Raw genomic sequence first — 27,131 nt, 5'->3', positions numbered from 1 at the left:
ATAAGGGTGGTTGTTAAAGGCTCCTATTTGAAAAGTTTAAATGAAGGTGCCATGCAATTTAAACAGAGCTGGAATGTTAAAAATCAACAGAGAGTTCCATAACTGAAACTACTGATAGGGTGGTTACCATGCCAAAGCAACTATCAGCACGAAAAAATTACTTAAGTAACGGTAAGTATTATAACAAATTGGAATCTGATATTCCCTGGGATAAGTCAAGTTTAATGTGATCAGTCCACAGATATTTGAGAGTTGGCAAAGCACAAACGCACTTGCCCTCTCATCATTTTTATTAGTCAATCCTTTTAAGACAGTATATTTAATTTCATGGTTGATAAAATATGAGAAATAGCATCCTCATCAGCATATATTTACCAAGTCCCTGGTGTGGTTATGAAAGAAAGGACATATGGAAATGAGCAGTATAATGATTGCAACATTGGGAAAATAAAACCTGTAAAGAAGGAAGTCTGGCTAAATCCCTAACTCATAAACCTGGTTGTCAAGCAGCACAGGCAGTGAAGATGGTGCACTGGCCATACCTCAAAGGCTCATCCTAGTGAGCAGACTATAGAAAGGACTGTTGGCCATACAACTAGTGTAGATAATTACTAGCAGTGAGTGACGTTATGAAATAAGAGGGGGAGCCATGTGTTTTCCAGTAAACGGTCATTTGTTACCAGGACATTATATCCACAAACAATTCACGTGTAATTGCACAAACGCAAGATTCCTTTCATGGTGGAGCATTTGGGAAAGAGAACCTTTCATTTGGAACTTTAAATATAACTAACCTCATATATAATATTTCTGCTGTCTACTCATTTACTACCTCATGTTTTGAGTTAGCAAAAATGTATCGAGCACTTATCGTGTGCAAAGCACTGCACTGATGTTGCCTTAATATAGACGTAAAAGAAAGAAATAAGCTCCAAATAGTTCATCTTTGTTTTAGGATGAATGAGATGCTAACATGCTGGTGCTGTTACCAAAGGGTGTGGACACCAAATGTTTAGTTCCTACCAGCTCATGACCCCCATCTTCATCGAAGTCCTCCTCTATCCCATCAGTCATCTCTTCTCCATCCGCATCTGGCCCTCCTTCAGCAGGCTCCTCTGTAGAGTGATCTGCATTCTCTGACACACATTCATCTTGGATCAGCTCTATACTCTCTTCCAATTGCTTCTTCTGAGCTTCTGGGGGGGGAAAAAGCAAATGACTACTACCTTGGGTTGCTCATGAGCCATTTGGATAAACCATGAAAAAACAGTCTATGAAAGAGTAAACTCTATGTACTATTAAGGGTGTGGGAAAGATAAGGTAATATTATGTTTCAGTCAAATGTATTCAGTCAGTAAATTATGTGCATATATCTATGTGCATTTACATGCAAGCATATTTATTTCTTAATGGAATTAGCAAAAATTAGGGAATCCAAATGGTACTAGTATATAAAGAAAGATCTACACAAATATACTGATCTTTCTGACTATATATAGTCATTTCTAGTAAGGATGTTCTCTCTGAGGAGAAAATACAGCAAAAACAAAGGGCAAAAATCAGATAAAACACAGAACTTGTTCACTCAAGGAAAGAGGATGAAGGAAGCTCATTGACAAGTTCAAACCTAAGTGAAAAAGACAAAAACTCACTGAGAAAAAAGTAGAAGAGTGGATACAATGCCTTACGGACAACTTGTCTACATGAACAATCCTTTGAAATTTTGGAGTCAAAATTCTGTTGGCAGATATGGTTAACTGCAACAGTTAAGGATAAAATTCTGGTGTTGGGTAGCCTGGGTTCAATGGCGAGCTTCATCATTTACTAGCTTTGTGACGCTGTGCAGAGCCGAAATGATTAACTCTCCTTGTGCCTCGGTGTTCTCATCCACACAACTGGGGTAACCACCTCTTACCTTTCAGGGTGTGGAGCAGTAAACCAAAGTGTTTAGTATAGTGATTTGCAAATAACAAGTGCTCAACAAATGCAGCTACATTCTACATCAATAGAATTCCCTGTGATTACCAGGGTCTGTGCATTTACAGAAATTCACCCAAATGGGAATTATGCTGACAACATAATTAATTATTTCCCCTAGTGGCTGGTTTTCATCTCCTGCGAAAATATCAAGAAGCATTGGGTACTGAATAAACGAGTCATCTTACGTACCTCCTTCTTTAACTTATCCCAATGTTTACTTGATTATCTCAAAAGCTGGGTGGTTTTCACTCATTTTGATCATTTGCTGTTTTATCAGATTATCATCCCATTATTTGATTTGAGTTTTAAAAGATGCTACATTTCGAGCTTATTTATTTATATTTTATGGCAATAAAGATAGTTTATAGAGCCGAAAAATTTGGGGGTACTCATTCCTAGTCTTTTTCATAAAGTGTGTTAAAAGGAAAATAAGCATTGATATACACATTTTGACACAGTACAAATCTTTTCAAACATAACTAATACGCAAATCAATAAACTGATAAAAATGATGTATAAATAAGCAGATATCCTCTCCTTTAAACTGTTTAAAATTGTAATAATAGTCACTTACATAATTATAAGTATAATTATAATTACATTTTAATTCTCCAAATAATAAAGTTTACGTATTGAAAATGAGACAGGGCTGTACCCTGGCCCTCTGTCAGAGGACAGGATTCTAGTTCCAGCTTAGTTACTTACCGGTGGAATTACATGCACTGGGGTTGAATCTAAATTTTGTCTACTTGGTCCTTTAAATATATTAAGTCAATCTCTCCTCATCCATATAAAAGCTTTCATAATAATACCTACCTCTGGGGTTTGCTGTGAGGATTAACAGAGCTTATATTTGGGAAATGTTTTGCAAACTCTGAAGGACTACATATATGTATATTCTTAATACAAAGAAGAGACAGTATGCTCCTTATTGTGAATATGTCAACGTAACAACGACAGAAACAAGAGGCCTGGTAAGATAAGGGAATAACAGCGAAAAATCTTGTGGGGCTGAGGCTCTGTTTCAGAGGAGAAGAGCTGGTAGATCCAACCAAGGCTAAAAATATTACTACAGGCATCTTAAAATGATGAAACCTAGGCTCTTTTTCTTCACATGTAGTTCACATATATAGACACAGACTATATACTCCTTGATGTTTTTCTATCAACTTGTTAGCTTCAGTTTTCTCCATATAATCAATGTAGTGATCAATATAATCAATGTAGTGAAGACGTAAACTCTGCTTTTAAAGTTATGCTTTTTATCTTCATCTGCAGACACAAGTGTACAAGGGGAGCAAGTAAAGTAGCATAAATTCTCTCCCTTTTTCTGACTTCTACACAACTTTTAGCATAGAAAGTCCTATGAAGACTATAAAGTGATTATTGTGAAACTTAGACAAGACTTTTTTTGTAAATCTAGAAAATTATCATCCATATTAAGGAGGGAAATAGCATGTTACAGAAAAAAAAAAAGGTTTAATCTAGAGACAATGATCCAACTACGTGGACTAAAAGGAAGGCAAATTAGGCAAGAGATACAAACCAAAAATACCGTGAAGCTAACTGTTATTGATCCAGAGTACATTATGCTAAGTGAGGTAAGTCAGACAGAGAAAGACAGTGCTGTACGATATCACTTATAGGTGGAATCTAAAAAAGCCAAACTTATAAAAACAGAGTAAAATGGTGGTTACCAGGGTTTGGGGGGTGGACCAGATAGATGCTTTTTAAGGAGTGCAAACTTGCAATGAGCAGTAAATAAGACCTAGAGATCTAATGCACCGTCTAGTGAATACAGACAATAATATTGTATTATAGTCATCAAACTAGCCAAGAGCCTAGAACGTAATTATTCCAACCACTAAGAAAAGATAATTAAGTAGTGTGATAGAAGTGCTAACTAATGCCACAGTGGCAATCGTCTTACACTGTATAATGTATCAAATTAACATGTTGTATGCCTTAATTGTACACAATGTTATATGCCAAATATATTTCAATAAAAAAAGCCAACCAAACAAAAAACCCCAAAACAAACAAACAAAAAATTGCTAGGTTTTATTCATCTCATCTTCCTTCCATATATCATTGCCCTCTACAATTCTAGACTTTTAACCTAGGCTGACCGACCTACACATCTATGACCGGCACCCACTGAGAAAAAGCTGTGATGGGCAGACAAGTTTGAGCACTGAAAAGTTTCAATCCTCTGACATTAATCACACCTTACGCTCCACCCTCCTGCCGCTACTATCGCTGACCCTTTGGACCACACAGTGGATTTGGTATTCTGGTTTTAACTCTTCGCTTTCTCCTCAGAGCGGTTTTTGTACTCACCACCTGATGCCCTGACTTCTAGCTACTCTAAGTCATTATGTTGCTGGTTCAAATGCCCTGGCTCGCGGGACCTGGTGTGGGTATTTCAAGAAAGAGACAGGAATGCAGTTTGGGGACTGGACAATTATTATTCTAGACAGTGAAAAATGTTCCAAATCTTACAACTTTTCCTAAAGCCAAACTTTCTCAATTTTAGGTCACTGTGTTTATTCTTTTGTTATAACATACAAATAGACTTTTGCTTAAAATTGATATTATATTGGTAATTCACTTGGTCTGACATATCCATTTCTTCTCTAACGTTTTCAGAAATATTTGCTGTCTCAGAACCGTCTCTTTTTGATGTTGAAAGTAATATTCTCTTTTTTTCCTTTAGAAAATCTCTGGCCAAAGAAGCATAGCAGATTTTCAGAGAATCCATACAGGACCAGACCTTAAAGATGCGCGGCCCTCATTTGGCTTTGCATATCAATTTGTTTCAGTGATCTCTGGAATCCAAGCTGACTTTCCTGATCTTCCAAGCTGAATGTGCTCCCCCCGCTTTGATCAACCAAAGCCCAGATCAAATGCTGTCTTGTAGTTAGTTCTACCATTGTCTTAGCTCTTTCTCATTAGTGTTTAGTTTCCTTCAAACTTGAGCTATTGATTCACAGGTCATTGTCACACTCAAAGGGAATAATATAGATGTCAGTCTTCTGTAAAGTGAACCCTGCAATACATGTCAGTTATCAAGAAACATTTTGATGTGCTCTGTACTTCTCACTGAATGTTTTATACACAGAAGAGATAATACAAGGTGTTAGAGAGGATATAGTATCTGAGATCCATACTTCTGTTAATTACCAATCCTATTAACTGTAATTTTCTTCTCTAAGAGACGAGCACAAAAATAACACCTTTCAGAAAGTTGCTGTGTGCTCAAATGAAGAAAAAGAGGTGAATGTGCTTTTTAAACCATAAAGGCCACACAAACATATTATCATAAAAGGCTCAAAATAGTTCCTGAATTGAATCTATATTAATTACTTGATTGCTGTAGACAAATTTTCCATGTCAAAATAATTCATCACTATCCATCATTAAGAATCATATATTACAAGGACAATTTTGGCTTTGACATGGCCCCTTCATTTCTATATTTAGATACACATAGTGTTTTAAGTTACTCTCTGTTTTTTGTATTAACATACAACATACATGTAATTCCTCTGATGGCTTATTTCAAAGGCAGTGATGTATTAATATAGTTAACTGCAAAAAACCCTATAACTCATCCTTATTCATCCATTCGTTAACTTGAAAGCTAAATGCATGGAAGACATTATCTGATTGAGAAAAAAGCTTTAATTGCAATGGTAATCAAGTCATACGACTTTAACAGAAATATGATCAGCCTGTGCTTTAGTAACATGTGGTCATCATAGACTTTTGTCATCATTTCAATGGGAAATGTTAGAATCAGTAAAAAGACAGTTTCCATGAACAAAATCACACAATAAAACAAAATCATGAAAGCAAATCTTGTTTATTAAACTGTTGGTTCACAGTTTAACAAACAGTTTTGATCTAGTAATTATCTTGTTGAAATAGAAAGAAACAAGGCAACTTGTTCTATTTTTTTTGATTACTTATCTAATTTTACTTCTACTAAAAATGAGTAATATTTTTTAGGTTATTCTTAACTTCGTAACATTCTCTTTATCTGCATAATTATTTTTCTACTTATCATTTATATTTTTTATTGTGAGCGTGTGTATGTGGGGGAGGCGTGTGTGTGTGTGCACATGCACACACATTTATGTCTCTACTTTGGGGCAGAAACATTTTTATTCATCTTTGTAACCCTGATGGCTGACTCAGAGCCTTACATGCAAATTAAATATTTGGTTGAATATATTCATGAATTGTTGTGGAAGTAAGAAACGAAAATAAATGTCTGGGTGCCCAGTTCTTTTCACAGAATCAAAGTGATTGTTGAATTTGACACCATGGCAGCAAAAATATGAATCTAAATAGAAGTTACAAGAAACCTTGCCACATTCTCTATGACAGACCCACAGCGCTAAGTCAAAGTGAAATGTGTGGTCTGAGAGTTTCTTAGCAGAAAATTGTTCGTGTTTACACTGACAAGTCTCCAGGAGGAAAATACAATGTGAAGTCTTCAAGTGCTTAAAAGGAGAGCTGCCTTTGAACACTGGCATCTTTGCTGTCTCTGCTGACTTCAAGTCAGAGTGATGGGTGACCAGAGCATTTCTTTGTGAGCAAAGTGAGTTAGTTTTATATATATTTTTTAAAGAGTATATTAGGAACCAACAAGCCAGCAGTTTATGACTAAAAGATATGTCTGATACTATGTAAATTATGGATTTCAATAGTTGATTATGGCTGCAAGTTAGTGAGTGCTTACAAAGTGCTGATCACACAGCATTCATTAACTCAAGGCCTTGAACATCCTGCAGGGTAGGCTCCTTTATCATTTTGCAGATGGGGAAACTGAGGCATACATACCTTCCATGAGGTGCCCATGGTCACACAGTTAATAAGTGCAAGAGTTGGAATTCCCACTTATGGATTTCTGACTCCACAGCCTGGGCTGTTTTGAGAAAGGCCTGACTTGACACACCAGGAGAGGGCTTTGAATCTCTCCAGTAGTCAGACAACTTTAAATTCAAGAATAAAGAAGTCTGTTTAGCTAGGGGCACATGTTGGAGGCAAACAGTGGCTACCAAAGGAAAAGAAGTGCAAATGATAGGTAGGTGTTTCTGTTTAAGGGAAAATGCCCCAGGCTCTCAAAAGCCATGAAAGGAAAGAATTTGATATTAAATTTCTATCCTCATGTTCAAATATTTTTTCTGCACATCTCATTTCTGTTTCAAAAGCTATATATGATTCATAAAACAAGTTAGAATTGTTAAGATTTATGTTCAAAGCATTTGTATTAAATTCAGTTTGCTTCACAGCTATTATTATTAATATAACTCTGAAAATTGGTTGAGTTGGCAATTAAGTTTTTTGACATGCTGGCTTAATTGCTAGCTAATTGCTAGCTGAATTGTATTTAGCAGATGGTTGGAAAGAATGTTGACACAAAAACAGTCACATTATTCAGTAGAGCCAAACTAGTATCCAAGAACCATCATTTTTGTATATCAGTATAAACTGTATTTTTTAAAAATTCTACATTAAAACACCTGCATATAATCTGAATTTAACTCAAGGATTCCAATAAATGCCATTTAGAAAGATGAAACTTATTATATCTGGTATTACTAACAATGACATAAATGAGCATCAGGAAAGTTACATAGGAGGAATGCTTTTAGATGAAAATATCAGTTACATCAGTACATTCCTGGAGAAAATGACCTCCAAGTTGTTCACATGAAGTACCCTGGATTGTTGAGGTGACCACAAATACAATAAAAATCATTTGAAACTTACTGAGATATTGTGTTTATTTAAATATCACAATAATTTTAAGAGATAGATACTATTTTCCTCATTTTATGAATTTATAAGTTTCCTTTCCAAAATTCATTCAACTAGTAAGTTTTGGGACCAGGTCTCCAGTAGGATGTGAGCCTAGTTATGTCTGATCCTCCTAAGTCTGGGGCCTTAGTTGTTTTAGTAGTGTAAATCTATGTGCCACAAGGAAGATGACTTAGAAAGGAAAAAAACTAGAAGTGGAGAGACCAGCTAAACGGTGATGCTTTAGGGGATGAAAATGTCCTAACTAATTTGCTGTGATGGTTGCACCACTACGTAAAATTATTAAGAAGTCATTGAATTGTACTCTTGAAATGGGTAAATTTTATGCTATATAAAGTATACTTCAATAAAGTTGTTAAAAAAAAGGTGGTGAAAACAGTATGAAGAATTCTGAAAAAATTAAAAATAGAAATACCATATGAATCAGCTATCCCACTACTGGGTATTTATCCACAGGACTTGAAATCAACAATTCAAAGAGAACTACGCATCTCTATGTTCACTGCAGCATTATTCATAATAGCCAAGATGTGGAAGCAATCCAAGTGCCCATCAAGGGATGAATGGATAAAGAAGATGTGGTATATATGTACAATGGAATACTACTCAGCCATGAAAAAAGAGAAAATTGTCCCATTTGCAACAACATGGATGGACCTTGAGGGTATGTTGTTAAGTGAAATAAGCCAAAAAGAGAAATACAAATACTGCATGATTTCACTCATATGTGGAAGATAAACATATGGATAAAGAGAACAGATTAGTGGTTAAAAGAGGGGAAGGGGGTTTGGAGGTGGGCAAAAGGGGTAAAGGGGCACATATGTACGGTGACAGACAAAAACTGAACTATTGGTGGTGAGCATGATGCAGTCTATACAGAGAATTGATAAATAATAATGTACACCTGAAATTACACAGTGTAATAAACCATTATGACCTCAATAAGATAATTGAAAAAAAAATAAGGTGAGTGCAACAGAAAGCGAGAGATGATGAGGGTTCGGGTGTTGGCAGTCACATTGGGAAAATAGAGAGAAGGGGTGGAGTGAAAAGACACCAGAGGTAAGATGTTGCAACACCGGCTGTAGGAGGACTGCAGGATGATGTTGAGGTTGGACACTTGACTGACAGGATCACGTAACGGGGATGTGACAGAGACAAGACACGGAGGCAAGAGTACATTTAGATGAGGATGTGAGGAGAAAGAGTTCATTTTGAAAGACTGTGATTGAATTATCACCAAGGGCCTTACTGTTCCCCTCAGCTTGACTAAACTCTAGAAAGGGGCCTGATTATAGGCCCTTAACCTCCTTCTTCTTACAGCATTTACTTTAGAAAACGTGCAATTGTAAATTCTTTCTATGCCCCTTGATTTGTAAATCTTTTACAACCCAGGCATGTCTTTCTCAAGATATAGAAGCCATCCCTTCATGATGTTATCATCATGCAAGATAGGACCCCTGCCCCCCAGTATCTGTGGGATAGCAGGAGCCTAACTTGCATATGAGTGAATTCACAAACTCAGATGGCCGAACCATATCGATCAACCTCCCTACCAACGTCCTCCAATACTGCTCTGTTAGCTCACTCCAGTATTTAAAAACCCTCCTACCTTTTGTTTGAGCAGAGTTGAGTTCAATTTCTATCCCCTATTGCAACAGTCTTGAAGAAAGTCTTCCTTGTCATTTTCAACAAGTGTCCAGTGTAATTTTTCTTTTACAGTTCTCTGAGGGATAGCCGTAGGAGGCTCTCTAGTAAGAGCTGGAAAAGTTTTGATCTAGTTGCTAAAGACAAGTCGATCTCATTTTTCCTCCTTAAATTTAGCTTCTTTAAAATATTTACTTTTTGTAGTCAAATATTTCTACAAGACTTGTTATGAAAAATAGCAGTCTTCCGTTCCTACCTGCTCACCATTTCCAGCTTCTTAAAGGCTTTCCACTTACTTGGTTGATGCTTTTAAACATATGTCCTCATATTTCTAAATAATGTGTTTATATTGCTACTTCTTGATTAGTTTTGTGCACTATCTGTTGACACCATGCTTAGGAGGCTGAAGATTAAGTTCTCTGTCACACAATTCCTACTCACTTCCTATCTCCCTAGAGGGTTATATTGTAAATTGGAATAGATCAATTTTTAATTTTTACATAGGTTTAACTATATAAATGCTTTGTGCAGCTAAGCTGTTAGTATACAATGAATAATTTTTCTTTCCTGAACAATATTTTATTTTCTTTGGAATTAAAAATTGCCTTAGGTTGTCTGTTTGTTTAAATTTAGTTCTCCATGTATTTCTCTCTATGTACGTATGCAAACTTACCTCCCTCAACTAGATGTATAAATCTCATCTCCACCAATTCACTTTCCTACTCATTAGCCATTCTGTCAATTGCATCTAGAAAAGATCTCTCCCAGAGCTTGTGAGCAGTTCTGATCTGGACTCATTTCTTTCTGGTCTCTTGAACAGCTCATACGCTAGAATCTCCTTTACTACCATCCTGAGGATTCCCTTTGCTCTCGCCTTTGGAGTCCCTGCTTTGGGAAAGCCATGTTTTCCCCTTTCTTGGTTAAACTCCTTGTTTTGGTGAAGTACATGCTCCAGTACTTTTCAGAGAAAGGGTGAATTGGAGGTAAATTTTTGGATGCCTTGTATATCTGAAAATATTTTTAATTAACCCTCACATTTAATAGTTTGGGTATTAAGTATACGATTGTAGGTTGTAAATAAGTTTTAGGACATGTTTTCACTGCCTTCTAGCTTTCAGTGTGGCTGCTGAGTGACCCACTGGCATTCTAATTCCTGCTTCTTTACACGATAGCTGTTCTTGCACTTTTCCTCTCTCTCTGGAAGCTTGTAGGATCTTCTCTTCGTCCTCATGCTCTGAAATATCTCAATGATATGTTTTGATGTGTATCTATTTTCATGCATTGCTCCAGGCACTCAGTGGATCCTTTCAGTCTGGTTAACAATATTCAGTTTTGGTTATTTTTTTTCCTAAAAGTTTTTTTTGAATGATCATCCCCCTTTCTTTCTGAAACCCTGTTATTCAGATATTCATCCAGTAATTTTCATATCCTTTCCCTCCTATTTTCCATCTCTATTTTCTCCTATGTTTTCTGGAAGAGTTTCTGCAATTTTGTCTTCCAATCCTGCATTGTTATTTGTTTGTGCTATTATGCGTTAATTTCTAAAAGGTCTTTTATCTAGCCTCTGAATACTCAGTTTTAATTTCTTGTTCTTATTTCATGAATGCAGTATCTTCTCTTTCTCTCTGAGGATATTAATTAATGGTTTTTCAGTTTTTTTTCATTTTGAAGTTTTATTCTTCCTGCACAATCTCTGTTTCCTCCAATTTCTTTTTCTTTTCTTTCTTGGTATTTGTTTTTTATGTTAAATGTTTTCTACTATCTGGTGGTCCTTGTCTGTTCATATTAAGAGTGGGGTATTAAAATATTGATGGGTAGCTTTGTAAGCATAAGGGGATATTGGTTCTGCAGAGTGATCTGGTTGACCATATCCTTTGGGGGGCACCCACATCAGCATCTTCAACTCTTTCCTGTTGGGCTGCTCATATTCCCAATTAAAACCTCTCCTAGTGTCCTGCCAGTAGTCTGGCAGCCAAGGGGGAAGAAAATGCTTGAAATTTCTGTAGTAATTGTGTAAATTTTTGCTTCTCTCCTTGTTTTCAAGTGCTCTCAAATTTGCTTGTTGTCCACCAGCCCTGAGATTTATGATGTTAGCTTTTCTGGAGGAAACTTCTCCAGCCTTCTAGTAGGGCAGGGACATGTGCAAATGGTGATACAGGAATCTGTTTCCTCAAAAGACTTTCAGCCATTTTTATCCTCTTTTCCAGAGGAATGTGACCCCTTCAATTCTGAGCCTTTCATGAGTTCTGTGGTTAAAACTGGACTCCGAGTCCTAGGCTGTGCTAAGCCCAGTACACTCTGCATCTGCTGTCCAGCTAAAATTCTGTTAACCTATAGAAGTTAAATGACTTGCTAACTCGTGCCCAGTACACAGCACATGGTGTTGGGAAGAGTTAGAAAAGGAAGAGAAGGCATGAGCTTGTTCTTAGGAAGTTTACAATCTCAAAGGAAGAGTCAGGACACCACACAAATATCTATGAGAAGCAGTTTAAGATCTAGAAGATCCAAAATGAAGTAATTATACTTCATTACAATTACTCCTGATGGCTTAGGAATTTACTCCAAACAAGCAAAAAGTGATACTATGAACCTTGAACTCAGGACAAGCTCCATGCTGTGTGGCTTTCCCCACCTTTTGTTTATGATCCTCCACCTCCTTCCTGCCACTACTTGTGTGCTGGAAACCCTTATCCTCAAACGACTAAGAGTAAATTGGGAATGAGAGATGTATAAAAGAGTAATAACGAAGAGTAAATGTTAGCCACCAAATAATTAGCTTGCAACCAAATAAACATTAACATGAGTGCCCCCTTAAATTTAATAATTAGGTAGTAAGTATTTTTTAAGAATTTTAATATATTTCTCTCCACTTTCCATAACACAGGGTTGACTCTTTCCATAGAACTCTGATTTCTGCTCGTCAAGAAAATATAGAAAATGATCATCTTAGCTCCACGAATATGAATACTGTTAGGGAGACAATTACTAAGAGCATGAAGTTACAAATTAAATAATTCCATTTTCCTCCTGACATATTAAAGTAAGAAAGACGTAAATATCAAAGGAGTAAGCCTATCACTTAAAAAATAACTGTCTCATGACTGAGAGAGTTTAAACACATAAAAAAATAAGGTGACAGCCTTTCATGAAAATAAAATGCAAGCTTTGAAATTTAGTGTTACGCTTATAGTGGATCTTCCAAGAAGATACGTGGAAGGTATTATTCATTGCAGGAAACTGGAAGATATAATGTGATGGAATAAGGATCACATTTTTCTCTTTGAGGTGATTTATATTTAAATGAGTTCTCCATAATCCTTTAAACTGAAGTGCAAATTGGTTATCAAAGTCCTTTGCTGTAAGGGTTGTTTTACATAACGAATTTCACAGAAGTTCCTCAAAGGGAAATATTGATTTAGGCAACATCACAGGATATTTCAGTTACAGCAACACTTTAGATTAGTGCCATAGACAGCATTTAAAAAACTTTCTAAAATCTAAATTTCTCTATTAAGAAGTGTAGGCAGCATATCTTTTCTCAGTACAGAGTATATTTATAATAGAAACTTCTAATAAAAATGATTCAATTTTATCTATCATTTCTCATCCACATTAACTTAAGAAATGTTAGTGAGAATCTACCATGTGTTAGGTATATGGCTTGTGTTTTTTAAAAATGAGCTGCATAAAAGTAGTAAGAAATGTTCATTTGTCTATATATGTTTGTGTTACTACCCACCCCAAATAGCTCCATTATAGGGCCTTTACTCTGTGTTAAGTACTGTGCTATGTAACTTACATATGCAACTTGATTCATTTCTCACAATGTGAGGGAGCCATCAATATCCTCATTTTGTAAATGAGAAAACTGAGGCTAAGTCACTGGTACATGAAGATTTGAACCAGAATTTATTTCTCTCACCCATCATGCTATACTACCACCTCACATTTGGCTTCTTTTCATTCATGAGCCCTATATGCCTCATCACCAGAAGGTCAGCTGTAGTCCTCACCCCAGGGATACAGTCAACAAACAGGCAGGCTGCTCTGTTATAGCTCAAGGATCCTCGATCCCAACTGGTTCTCATCAGTTAGGAGTTACCCAGGTAGACTCACTTCAGTGAAATCCTGGGACCAGACCCTGGGTGGAACCTGAGATTGAGACTATAAATTGGAAAGGGTACTAGATTCACTCACAAGACCTGGGTTTGAGACCTAAGTTGATCATAAACTAGTTATGTGGCTATGGAAAAATCAATTTACCTCCTTGAACCTTTGTTTTCTCATCTGTGAAGTGAGGAGGTTGGATTTGATCAATGGCTTTCACGACTGTTATTATTTATTTTTTAAAAAGTAATGCTCTTTTAGCAAATTAAGTCTTATATTGAATCTCAATATATAAAACAGATAGAGGTAGGGCTATACTGGCTGGAGCAAGGGCTGGGTTTGGAGGAGGCATGAGTTCATGTACCTCTTGGGTCTCCTTCTAACTCTCATCTCATCTCCAAGGAGTCTCCGAGGCATCTAAGACCTTCTAGAGCACAACTTTCAAATTACGCACTCGCTCATCTCTAAGTTTATCCCAGCTTAAAAATATCTGTGGCAGCATGAAAAGGACACTAGAATTGTATTAGAATCGAATTATGGTCAGGGCCGATAATTCAAAGGAGAGAGGACATTAAGTCGTAAAGGATGTCCTCAAATGACTTGGCCATGGGTGGCCAGGGATATACTGTTGATGCTGAGGATCCTGAGACCGGGTACTGAAGTGTTCGTAGCGTTGCAGTAATGTAGGAGCTGGGCTTTGTAATCATGGTTTTTGAAATCTGTTAAATTTTGCTACAGTTAATTTAATGAAATATGAATATTATTTCAGGCTGACAGTATTATTCCATTACTTGATTTTATTTTCTTAAGGCTTTCTTGATATTGAGATATAAACTTTTAATTATGATCCAACTATTACTTATCATTACCATCAAAATACTTTTCCTTTTTTTAAAAATATGAATTTTAGACAAATTGGTTCATGGTCTCTAAAAAATAAAAAATCAAGTCCCATTGTTGCAACTTTAGGCTTGAAGACTTTATTAGCGTTTCTGTATTAAACTCTATTAAACTCAGCCAATGTTCCCCTGGACCTGCTCTGTCTCAATGATTGACAGTTTCACTGGCTTAATTCCGACACATCTGTGGCCCATGGATCCTTTTCACTTACCTGCCTCAGCCTTCTGCTGCTTCTCAATCTTCTCCAGGCGCCCTAGCAAGGAGTCAATTTTAGTTTTGATCTGGGTTAATTCTTTCTTGATTGTCTGTAACTCATCTGATTTCACTAGAAAGGGGAAAAGGGAAAGAAAACAACAGAAGGTCAAATGCACTACGACTCACTTAGAACCCAAAACACAGACACCCATGTTTCCTTAAGACTGTGTCAAATCACATAGGATACTTTTCAACCTTCTCAGTTTCTCATTACTTCCAGTGATTCTCAGTGATGTGAGCAACGATACTAAATCTTTTCACTGAAGGCTATGCCAAGGGATAGAAGAATCTAAAAATATTTTATAAAACAACTAAATAACGCTAAATTCACTTTTGGCAAATAGTAGAGTAAATCTGCACTGTAAGATGGATTCAGATTGAGGAATGATTAAATCATGACAGGTACGTTAATACAACTTTGAGGACTGTGTTGTAATATATATTTTAGCAGTCAATGATATTTTTGATCCAGCTCCTTGGTGGTTTAAACAGGGTATAACATTTATCCTCTAAAGAAATGTCTTAGATGCTAGAGAACTCTCTCCAACCTCCTGAACTCTTGCTGCTTTCCCTACTCTTTTTTTTAAACATGAGGCAATGGGTTGTGCACGGCTCTCTTTCAGCCCTGGGGCTGGAGGGAAATGAAATTCACTGAAGTTCCCACTGATATTTTCTACGGTAGTGGTTCCCGGTCCAGATTTTCAGTGTTAGCATGGTTTCAAAAAAAAAAAAAAAATGGGCACTAACATAAGATTGACAACTTTATATTTTACCAAGTGAAGATGTTAATAAGAACAACAACAATACATATCCTACCACCAACTATAATTATTTTATAAAGAAAAGGGCTTAAGAAGAGTAAAATCTCATAAAGGACAATCCTTTAAAAGAAATATGTTTATTTTATTAAAAATTCACTGCCCTGTTCTTGGGGCCGGCCCGGTGGCGCAAGCGGTTAAGTGCGCGCGCTCTGCTGCGGCGGCCCGGGGTTCGCTGGTTTGGATCCCGGGCGCGCACCGACGCACTGCTTGGTAAGCCATGCTGTGGTGGCGTCCCATATAAAGTGGAGGAAGATAGGCACCGATGTTAGCCCAGGGCCGTCTTCCTCAGCAAAAAAAAAAAAGAGGAGGATTGGCGGATGTTAGCTCAGGGCTGATCGCCTCACAAAAAAAAAAAAAAAAAAAAAATTCACTGCCCTGTTCTTATTTTCTCATTTTTCTGAGAACCACTGGAAACTTTGCTATGAACCCACAATAATCAGAGAAGGAAGATATTAAAGCTATCCCTATAGAACAGCTATGCCTGCCCACGGGCTTTCACTAGGTGGGTTTGGGGTATCCACGCCTCAGGAGAGAGCTAGGCTTCAAGATCTGGGGCACAGATCTTGATTTCAACGTATTCCTCTTCTCTGTCACTTTTCCTTAGAAGTTTATAATGATCTCAGCTTGGATATTCCCCAGAAATTTCTGAAGAAACTGAGAGTTTAGCTTGATTCTTCAGTCTTCAGGAAATTTTTTACAAGTAATAAAAACTAAATGCAATCTATGTTTGCTTGAAACAGAGCTATTTGTCAACTAAAATATATGATATAATATATATGATAAATTATGCACCAATATACATTAATTGCTCAAAGGAAGAACAGGTTTTTTTCCAATATAAAAATGAGAAGTCATTTTTCATTATAAAATCAGAAATTTTTTATAAAAAGCAGATTTTTATTCATGATGCAAAGCAGTTTGCAAAATAAAAACTGCAAGGATAAGGGACCCTGTGGAGTGTTCCTATTATGAAGAACCAAACTGAGAGAACACAGTTTAAAATAGAGAATTGCTCCCTACGTCAATTATTTCAAAGACATCAAAGTGCCATTGTTGAATTGCAGCTAAATTTGAAAAGCGTCATCTGTCACAATTGCAAATTGATTCTGCTTTGAAGAATGATTTTCATTCCCTTTGATGGAAGCATGTCATGTAGTTTTACTTAAACCTATCAAGCTTAATAGAAAATATTTTATTGTCTAACATTAGATTCAGTGCAAGAGAAAGGGGACTGGGGCTGGAAAGTAATAGAATATATTTCTTAGTACATGGAGCCATTCCTCAGCCCATGAATGCAGTTGACTAATTTTAACTTATTTATCTCCTTAAAAAAACAAAAAACCCACAATACCCCATTTAAGAAACTACGTTATAAACCAACCAAAAACCTGGACTCACCAAGGAGGAACTTATAAGAGTCCAGGAAGCCAAGATTTCCTTTACGTCTAGACTCATGTCTCAACTTTTAAGATCAAAGCCAGATCATTATAAAATTTGGGTCTAATTAGTTAATGCTCTTCAAGCTTAGGGACAACAAGGATGTAATCCAGACAGGCTCTGTCTGCTCTTTCCTGGCCCCTACCAGGAAATGCTGAATCCGTCTCCAGCCCTGTGCCAACTGCCCAGCTCCAATCTCGGAATGGCTAGTGGCAAATGCTCATCAAGGTTCTGCAAAGCAGGGCTTACAAATAGTCTGGGCTGCTGCTTGAGCAGCTGTGGAGGTTGCTCCTCACTGCACTTCAGTGCGGTGCTTGGGGAAAGGCTGCCACTCACCTGGCCCTGCTGGCTGTAGTCTGTTTCTCCCCCTCTTCAGTAGGACTCACTCTCTATGGATTGGGTCTGGTTCTGCGCTATGGTGCCTGGTCTTCAGACGGAATTCCTGGGATGAGCCCCCTCTGCGTCTGATGTGCTTCTCTCTCTAACTCTTTGCTTTTTATCTACATTTTTTTTTTTTTTGCTCCTGTGAACAATTTCTTTACTGCACCATGGATTACATTAATCCCGTCTGTTTTCACTTAACTCCATCAAAATAGATGTATATTTTACTATAGATTTCTAAATTTAGAATTTTTAAAATCTTTGCAACTTTGATTTCTGATATTTTTCCAAAATAAAAGCTAGTTCAGAATTAAGGAGAGTATTAGATCCAAAGCATCCGAGTCTATTTTCTTCTCTTTTTTTCTTTTCCCCATCTTTTTATTCCCCTGTCCATTTTCATTGCACTCTTAATCGGGCTTCTGCCTTCAGCTAGCCCAGCCTAGTGCACAGTGCCCTCAAAGTAATATTTATGTTATAAGACTTCCCTACTGAAAACTTCCAGAGTGTCTCATTTCTATAGGAAAAAGGCCAGAATACACATATACATATGCAGAAACCAAACTCCTTAAACTGGTATTCAAGTTCTGCTCCAAAGTATATTTCCAGCTGTATCTTCCATTCCTTCTCAAAGTTTACTCTTCACTTGCACACAACAGCTTAGTGCTGAATCACATAGCGCATGGAACCAGGCAGACTCTAGTGCATATCTATTCCCTCGGGGAGTCACTTGACATCATTAAGATTCAGGTTTGACATCTCTATAACTTCCATCCTCTACTTTAGAGGCTTATTATAAGAATTTAATGAGATAATGCACATAAAGCACTTAGTACCACACCCAAAACATCATCAGGCCCAATAAATGGTAGAAGCAGAGATACTATTATTTCTATTATTATTACTATTTTTATTATTTCCATGTCTATCTCAGCAAAGACTCTCTCTACCCCAAATATGTCTATCAAACTCCTACATGCCTTTTAGAGCTTAGTGTAAGTCTTGCCTCCCCTATGAACTCTTCTTGGACTGACCTGCTGGAGGGTGCATCTCTCACCTGTAATCTATTTAATAGCATCTCACCTTTACTGCTAGACGCATACTGCTTGTTGCTTTCTCCTTATTAAATTATAAGGAAATATAATTTAAATATAATTATAATTCTATTTTTCATATTAAATTATAAGCTCCTTGAGAGTGAAGACCTGATCAGGCATTGAAGAATTTCAGAAGTCCTCTTTTGAATGTTTTCTGTGGTTTAATAAGCTCCTTCTCCTCTTATTGACTGATGAGGCCCCTGATGCTTACCCTGAGTTCCTGGGCTTTGAAGTCTGTCCTCCTTAATTAAAAAATGATATTAACAGGTTTAAAAAGAGATCTTAAATCAGATTAGTATCTAATGAAAACTTTCTCTCTTCTTATCATAAACCAGATCCATGAAAAATTATTCAGATTCCTGATTAATAAATTATTCTGATCTCTGATGATATAACATTTTAAAAGGAAGGAATTTTAGACAGTTGTCTGAAGTAAAACATTAATGGATTTACCCCACCATAGACTCTCTTGATTCTATAGACTCACTCAAACTCTCTTGATTAGAGAGAGGGCATCCAATTCTTCTTTTTCTTTATTTCCTTCCTTCCTTCCTTCTCCTACTCCCCTTCCTTCCTTTTCCCTTTTCTCTCTCTCTCTCTTTGTATTCTTAATAAAACTTATCTCAGTGTCTTAAACACAGTAAGAAATTAGCAAATACCAGAAAATTTGTAGGTATGTGTATATGTAGGTATGGTCACTGCATACCAATTTCAACCAGACCTACAAATCTTACTGAAAGCTTTGTGAATGTGCCAGGCATTAAATTGGAGTTGACTATCTAAAGGGGAAACAGATAAGCAAACAGGAAGTACAAAAAGAAAATCAGCATGGAAATATGCTTTTTCTTTATCAGAAGCACAATGATGAAAGAATAATAAAAGAACACATGACTTTGGCAACCATCCTTTTGCATTTTTTCCCAATTCCACCTCAATTCTCCAAAATCCATAATCCTCATCTTTAAAGATACATTGCATAAAATATAATGCCTTTATTTTTATAAACAGTGTTAGGGAGAGTCAAGAGTATTTCTTTTACTAAGAACAATACTGAATACTTTCAATCAGCTTGCCGTTATACAATTGTTGTGTGAAAGCCCCCTAATGTAGATAAGCTAGGGGTTTGGGAAAATTATATCTAATTATTGAAGATTATGAAGTTTGCAATTTAAAAATTATGAATGTTGGCATTTGAGAAAATTACTTTACTTCTCAGCCAGCTCCAAATTACCTTCCCTTGCTTCTTCTTCTGCTTGTGTTGCTAATTATCTTAGGCTCTAGTTACAACTATTCATCATCTCTTGAAAGTGTCTTCTGTTTTCAGACATCCATACCCTTGTTTTTGTTGTTTTATGGTCTGCCCTACACTCTCATTTCCTCCACTTGGTGAATGCCATTTAATTCTTAAATATTCAGCTCAGATGTTGCCTACACAGTAAAGTCATCATCAACCCTTGATCCTCTTCTTTAACAAACTCCTCCTCCCTCCCATGCTTCCTTCAGATGACACTTTGAATGATCATTTCTTTAAATGTCTCTTTCTCTGACAAAAGCAGGAACTGCTCTCATTTTTTTAACTCAAGTGTCTAACATATTTCCTCAACAATATTTATGGAGACCCATTATTGCCAGGCTGCTTCGCAGGAGCTGGGGATACATTAGTAAACAAGAGAGGCCAAAGTCAGTGAAATCATGGAACTCCCATCTAGGGGTAGAAGAAGACAATAAACAAACATGTTTTATGTGTGTGTGTGTGTGTGTGTGTGTGTGTATAATGCAGACAAGAAGTTAGGGAAGACACGGCTGGGGAGTGAGATTTGTCATTTTATATAGGGTAGTCAAGGAAAGCTTTACTGATAAGGTGACATTTGAGCAAAAGTCTCAAGGGGAGGAAACAAGTCATGGGACTACCTAGGGGTGGTGGGACGGGAGAATATATGAGGCAGAGGAATGGTCTGAGATAGGAGTATACTTGGTGTGTTTTAGTGACAGAAAGGAGTTGCTGTGGCTGGAGGGGAATGAGCAAGTGGGAGAAGAGCACAAGCAGTTGGGGGGTAAGGTGGAGAGTGGAGAAGAGGGAGAAGGGATGTGGAGAAGACTGTATTGAGTCTTCTTGGCCAAAGTAAGTACTGTGGCTTTTCCTCTGAGTGATATAGGGGCTAACTGCTACATTTGAAGAGAAGTCTTCTGACTCTGTGCTGTGAAAAGACTGTAGCGAGGCAAAGGTGGAATCTGTGAGATCACTAAGGAGACTGTGGAAATAATTCAAGGGGGAGATGAGGGGAGACTGGATAGGAGCAAGGTATTAGCAGTTGGGTGGTGAGAAGTAGAGGGATTCTGCATATATTTTAAAGATGGAGAGGAAAGCATTTGTGGATGGATGGTAAATAACGTGTAGGTAAAAGAGGAGAGTCAAAGGGAACTCCAAGATTTTTGTCCTGAGAAACTGGAAAAATGGAATTGCCATTTGCTAGGATAGGGAAGACTTCCAGAGGTTCAGGTTGTAGGGGGACAATCGGAAGTTTTGTTTTAGACTCGTTAATAGTGAGATGCCCATTAGTATCCAAATACAAGTGATAAGTAGGCAGTTGGGTATATGAGCCTGGAGTTTACGGGACACATCAAAGATAGAACAATAAAGTCAGGAGTAACCAGTTAGAGATGGTATTTTAAATTAATATATAGGATGAGTTTGCCCCAGTAGATGAGTATACAAACATAACAGGTATTTTCGAAGACATCAGTAATACTATCTTCAAAGGAAAAATGTCTCCTCCTCTTTTCCTCTAAATAAATTCTATAATAAAAAACTTGGCAAAAAAAAATTATAGGCATAAGAAAACATATTGTCATAATAAAAATTTTTGGTTATCCAGTTGAGTATATTTTATTTTTTGTGGGTGATTATAGGGCTTGAATTTAGAATTATTCTTCAAGATCAGCAAAATGATAAATGAAAAAAAATAACAAAGTTCCTAGAATAAATTACTTTAGATTGCTTTTAAGCAAGAGCGATATTAGAGAAACTAGGAGTCAGGTTACAGTGTACAGATAATCTTAAATATTTTCCAAACCATCACTGTAGTATTTAGTTAGAAAAAAAATGAAGCCACATTAAATCATTTCAGACCTGCTCTCTCTAAAGAGTTTATTGATTTGATGATAAATGTTATTACATTCCGATACAGTCAACAAAATGATATCTGTGCCTTTTGCTGCAACATGAGAGATAATCCAAAAAGGAAATTAGGCACATGGGACGACACCATCTGTCTATATCAAAAAGTGTGTGCATTTCTGATTTGTGTGGTGAAAATATTTCAATTTATTTTAATCACCTATGGGTCAAGTCTATTCAGGGACAAATAAAGAATCTTCAGCTGACTGTCTAGATCAGTGGTCCTTAACAGAGGGTAATATTGCCCTGCAGGGACATTTTGCAATGTCTGGAGACATTTTTGATTGTCAAGACTTGGAGATGGTGGTGTTACTGGCATCTAGTGGGTATCTGGTCTGCTAAACATCCTACCAGATACAGGATAGCCTCCCACACCACACCAAAGAATTGTCAGAGCAAAATGTCAACAGTGCAAAGGCTTGGAAACCCTGGTCTAAATAATTATATACCCTCCTTCACCAACATCATGCTTCCTATGAACTATTTAGAAAATTTAAAAGTGTTTGTAACCATGTGGACTTTAACAATAATTCACATTACTTTATATTTTATTTATATTATATATATTATATTACATATTATAAATATATATTATATTTAATAATTCACATTAATTTATATCTCTCTTTTTATTTATTCCCCAGCCTTTGAATAAATTATGTATGTAAATATAAAAAAAGATAATTTGCATAGAACTTAATTTATTGATCACTTTTACATACACTATTTCATCAATAAGGAACCTGAGAATTTGAATATTTACCTGACATTCTCAAAGTCATATCATGACTTTGTGTAACGTAATAATCTGAACAGGTAGAGTTCAGGTTCAAAACTAGGTCTTCGACAATAAGCTGTAGACTCATTATTGTGCCATGTGGCTTCATTTGATGTGAAAATTATGATTATCAGGTTTAGTTCTTTCTTTTGCTATGAATTAAGGAACCACAGATTTCTAAATTAGTCACATCCACAATAAATGATGACCACTGGTTTTTGTAAAGTGGATTTTATGAAGTCTTTATCACTATCACTTCAATTTGTCTGCTTTTGCTTCTGTCTGTTCCTTTCCTCTTATTCAGATATATTAAACCAGTTTAATATGCAGAAGCTAATTTGTCAGCTTTGTAAATATTTTTCAAAAGTCAGACTTTCAAGGATTTTGATAAGACAAATTGAACAAATTGGTGTAATTCTCCCTTTATGTATGTCAATATAGTTTGGCAGTTACCACCCCTGTGGATGGAATTTCCTAGAAAAAGGACTTACATATATATGTCTATGTGTATATGTGTGTATTAAAAATACCTATGTCTATATGCATCTATACCAATTCTTTCTATATATTTTTAGACAGAGAAAATCAAATGGAGAGTGAATACATTATTTGATTCAATAACCATACATTAAGCAATGTCTTATAACACATAGGAACATAAAATATGTAAAATAATAGGAACATAAAATATGTAAAATAATGGACGAATAGGTGAAATGCACATATCACTTGATATTGGGCATTTCCTACATTTTGGTCTCCCTCATCAGAGGGAGCCTGGAAATGAAGGACCATGTCTATTTTGTCAATGGAATATTAGTTACTTGGGGGTCACGTCTATTTCATCTCGGGAATATTAGTTCGGCAGTTCTGTAGTCATGTAGTAGGTGCTGAGGAATTGAAATTATGTCAACCATGTGGGCAAAGACAAATGACATAAGTTTTCTTGGGGTTAGACGACTGATCATGAAAATATTCATGAGAGAACGGGTCTTTGAACTGCAACTTGAAGGATACTTTGTATTTTAACACGCCAAAAAGGTCTCTTAAGGAAAGGAAGTAGCAAATCTTAAATTACAGAGCTTGAAAATACACATCAATACCCTGGCTTTTAGACCTTGGAGTGTAGGCTAGAATTTGCCCCCTTGCTTCACTAACTCAAGATATTCTGTAATCTTCTTTATAAATTCTATAATTTCCTTTGAGTCATAGCATTTCTAAAGCTGTAGCTCATAGTCAACTATGAAATGTATGAAAAACAAAAAGTAAAATGCAAAAAGCAACAATAATATTGGTGACACATATTCCACAAATATTTAATAGTATACTCTGTGCAATGCAAAAGCAACTTGAAGAATGAATTTATAATCTAAAATGGAGAGATTAGATGTGCATACAAATAACTACAATAGGAAGCAGAAGGGCTTAAGTCGCATAATAAGAAGGTGAACAATTGGTTTGGCTTTAGAGGACAGATGATGCCCTTGTAGCACAGAGCGGTCCATACTTGTTTCATAAGAGTGGTCCTGCCTGAGCCTGAAAGACAGGTAAAATTATTAATTATGCTTATTTGTATATAAGAAGATAATACAGTTGATAACATACTTCTTGAGACAAAGGAAAGGGCTTTCAGATGGAGGTACATGAACATGAGTTTGGAAACATTTAAATAAATGCTCAACCAAGCTAAGAGAAGGGGGGAGGACTGGGAATTGAAGTACACTGATGAGTTTTGATTCTTATTTGCTAAATGGTAGTAATTTTAAATTTTGAGTGAGGAATTGACAAGCACTTGGTTTAGAATAATTCTGCAGCTGGGCATGGAATTAATAGGATTGGGGGAGACAGTAGAGTCAACAAAACTAGTCAAGAGATGATTGGAGTAGTCAAGAGATGATTGGAGTAGTCAAGGCTCTGCTTATTAGGACCTGATCTAGGAAAAGAGCAGAAGAGGAAAAGCAGAGGTAAGAAATGTTATTAAGGTTTATTGATAGGACTTATGCCCATATGCTTTTATAATCCCACAGAGGAAAAATTAGACCCTTTCTGGAACTGTTAGTGGAGCACAAAGAAAAACAAAAGTTCTACAATAGAACTGAGAAAACCATCTCAAATGCTCATAAGCTATATTGATAAAAGAATTTTATTGAACATTTTCCTGTTTGACTTTTTCTCTGTCTATATTTCTAAATCTGGTTATATGAATGAGTCACATTAAAGCCTAGTGAAAAAAGCCAAGGAGAGATGCTCACAAATGCATTTATTTATTGTAAATACATTGTAATTGTGTTGGTTGGGCTGCTATGTATCTAAATATTAGGTTGTGATTTTAGCAGGGATTTATTACTCTCTTTACACAAAGTGCTAGTCAATGTTCAGATAGTGAAGCCATGTGTGTTCAAGAAATTCAGTGTGTTTACCATGATGAGCTAAATGGGCCAGAATCTCACCATCCTCAATTAATCACTTAACTAAATAATATTCAAGAGTTTGGCTCTCAAAATAAAAAGAGCTAAAGGATATGCCAAGACCTCCACATTTTGTTTAGGTGCTATATGCATATAGCCCCCATGTGATGGGCTGAATTGTGTCTTCCCTTGCAAATTCATATGTGGAAGCCCCCAGTACCTCAGAATGTTGACTACATTTGGAGACGCGCCTTAAAGAGGTAGTCAAGTTAGAATGAGGTCATTAGGGTGGGCACTAATCCAATATGACTGATGTCCTTATAAGAAGAGGAAATTTGGACACACACGCAGAGAGACAAGGCAATGTGAAGACACAGGGAGAAGGCAGCCATTGACAAGCCAAGGGGAGTGGGCTGACACAGACCCCTCCCTCATGCCCTCTGAAGGAACCAACATGGCTGATACCTTGATCTCCAACTTCTAGGCCCTAGAACTGTGAGAAAATAAACTTCTGTTGTTTAAGCCACCGAGTCTGCAGTACTGTTATGTCATTCCTAGCAAACGAATACACCCGCCATATAAATTTTTTAAAATATCATTTTGATCAGGTAGCACTTTGCTGAGTCTCTTCCCTCAGTCCTAGATGAAATTCAAACTCTTCAATATTCTTCACAATTTTTGATTATTCTTTTACCCAACTTTGTCTTTTATTTTGCTTAACCATAATATCCTCAGTTTCTTAACTGACATTCCTAGCAATAAATCTTGGCCTTCAATAATAATAATAATAGCAGTTATTATTATTACTATCATAGTTTATTATCTAATAAGGCTTTCACAATCCAAGATACTGTTTTGAGAGCTTTACATGTGTTGGCTCATTTAATCCTTACAACAACTCTATGGAGAAGGCAGTAAGATTATCATTCCCATTTCATAGATGAGAAAACTGAGGTACAGCAAGCAAAATATCTTGCCCCAAAATACAGAGAGCCACTACTGGATTCCAGTTACTGTAATTTAGTATCCCATGCTGTTAACTACTATACCCTGTAGTAGTAGTAACAATAATAATAATAATAATAACTTCACTGAACATTGACTATGTGCCAATATTTACCTAAGCACTTCATATGCTAAATAAGTAATTTAATTCCCACAACAACCTATTGCATACTTAGTATTATTATTTCCATTTTCCAGATAGAAAATAGAAGCATATAGGGGTTAAAAGACTTCCCCAAGGCCACAGTGGTGGTATGTTGTGGAACATGGGTTCCACCCCAGGCAATCCGATAGCAAAGCCTCTGCTCTTTTCTATCCCCACACTGTCTCCTGGAAAGTAAGAGTCTCTCTGATTCTACCTTTCCAAATCCACCTACCCTTCTAAACTCACTTCAATATCCTCTATTAAGCCTTTTATTACTCCTCTGGCCAACACTAATTTCTTTCCTTAAAACCTAAAAGCACAATATTTACTTGGCCCAACACAATGGATGGGATGTTTAGTGACACTCTGCTGGATATTAACATTGTTTCTCTGATGCTCTATCTCCATATTTAAATCACATGCTTTAGGGGAAAAAGTCCAACACAACAGTTCCCTAGGGTTAGAGATAAATTCTCAACAATTATTGCTGAAATCAAATTGAACTGTCTTTAATTTCCTGTTAACTGCTTCCGGATGTTTGCCTAGTCTGTCACCTATTCTGTCATCAAAAGTGCATTGACAGCACCCCGAGGGCATCAAAACTTACTAGGATTTTTCTTGTTAGACATTAGAATTTAAATTAATGATTTAAAGAAATTGATTTAACAGAATTTTTTTTTCAGAGGTTACTGACTTTTTTACTAAGAAACTACAGCTAACGCTCCTAGGTGTTCATGTCTTCTCTTTGGTAAAGTGTTTATTAGCAACATCACATCTTCTTTGTCTTATGACTCCATGATGTGGCACAAGACAAATTGATTGTAGTTTTAGGTCAAGTTGATATGAAATGGGACAGAAATACCTAGTGGTAATCTAGTTTTTTTAAAGAGCAATCCATTTTAAACACTTAGAGTACTCGACTTTGGCAAACTATTGCATTAATATATTTTTTCTTTATATGGTTTTTCTCCTCAGTGGAATTTAGTCATATCAAAAATTATGCAATAAGAAATGACAAATTGTCCAACCTATAACATTAATTTCCTCTTCTGAACTTGCCAAGTCATTAAATACTGGGAAACAGCTACTAATAAAAAAGCAAGATATATGCCTCAGTAAATATTCATTCACTTAAGCCAATATTAACACAGTATATTTTACACTTC

The 27,131-nt window shown here is 36.4% G+C and overlaps 1 protein-coding gene across 1 annotated transcript in view; it reads right to left on the bottom strand.

Moving 5' to 3' along the window:
- The window catches only part of RALYL (RALY RNA binding protein like), a 706,869-nt gene that overhangs the window by 36,785 nt on the left and 642,953 nt on the right, over positions 1–27,131 (bottom strand). The window contains exons 7-8 of the mRNA XM_058528955.1: positions 14,675–14,788; positions 1,024–1,196 (exon numbers count right to left, since the gene is read on the bottom strand). Of these exons, the coding sequence (XP_058384938.1) occupies positions 1,024–1,196; positions 14,675–14,788 (287 nt within the window). The remainder of the gene's footprint in view (positions 1–1,023; positions 1,197–14,674; positions 14,789–27,131) is intronic.

The sequence above is a fragment of the Diceros bicornis genome, chromosome 33, assembly GCF_020826845.1.
Source record: "Diceros bicornis minor isolate mBicDic1 chromosome 33, mDicBic1.mat.cur, whole genome shotgun sequence".
Classification (NCBI taxonomy): Eukaryota; Metazoa; Chordata; class Mammalia; order Perissodactyla; family Rhinocerotidae; genus Diceros; species Diceros bicornis.
Note: the sequence above shows the minus strand (reverse complement) of the source record. Positions and strands in the feature narration are given on the sequence as shown.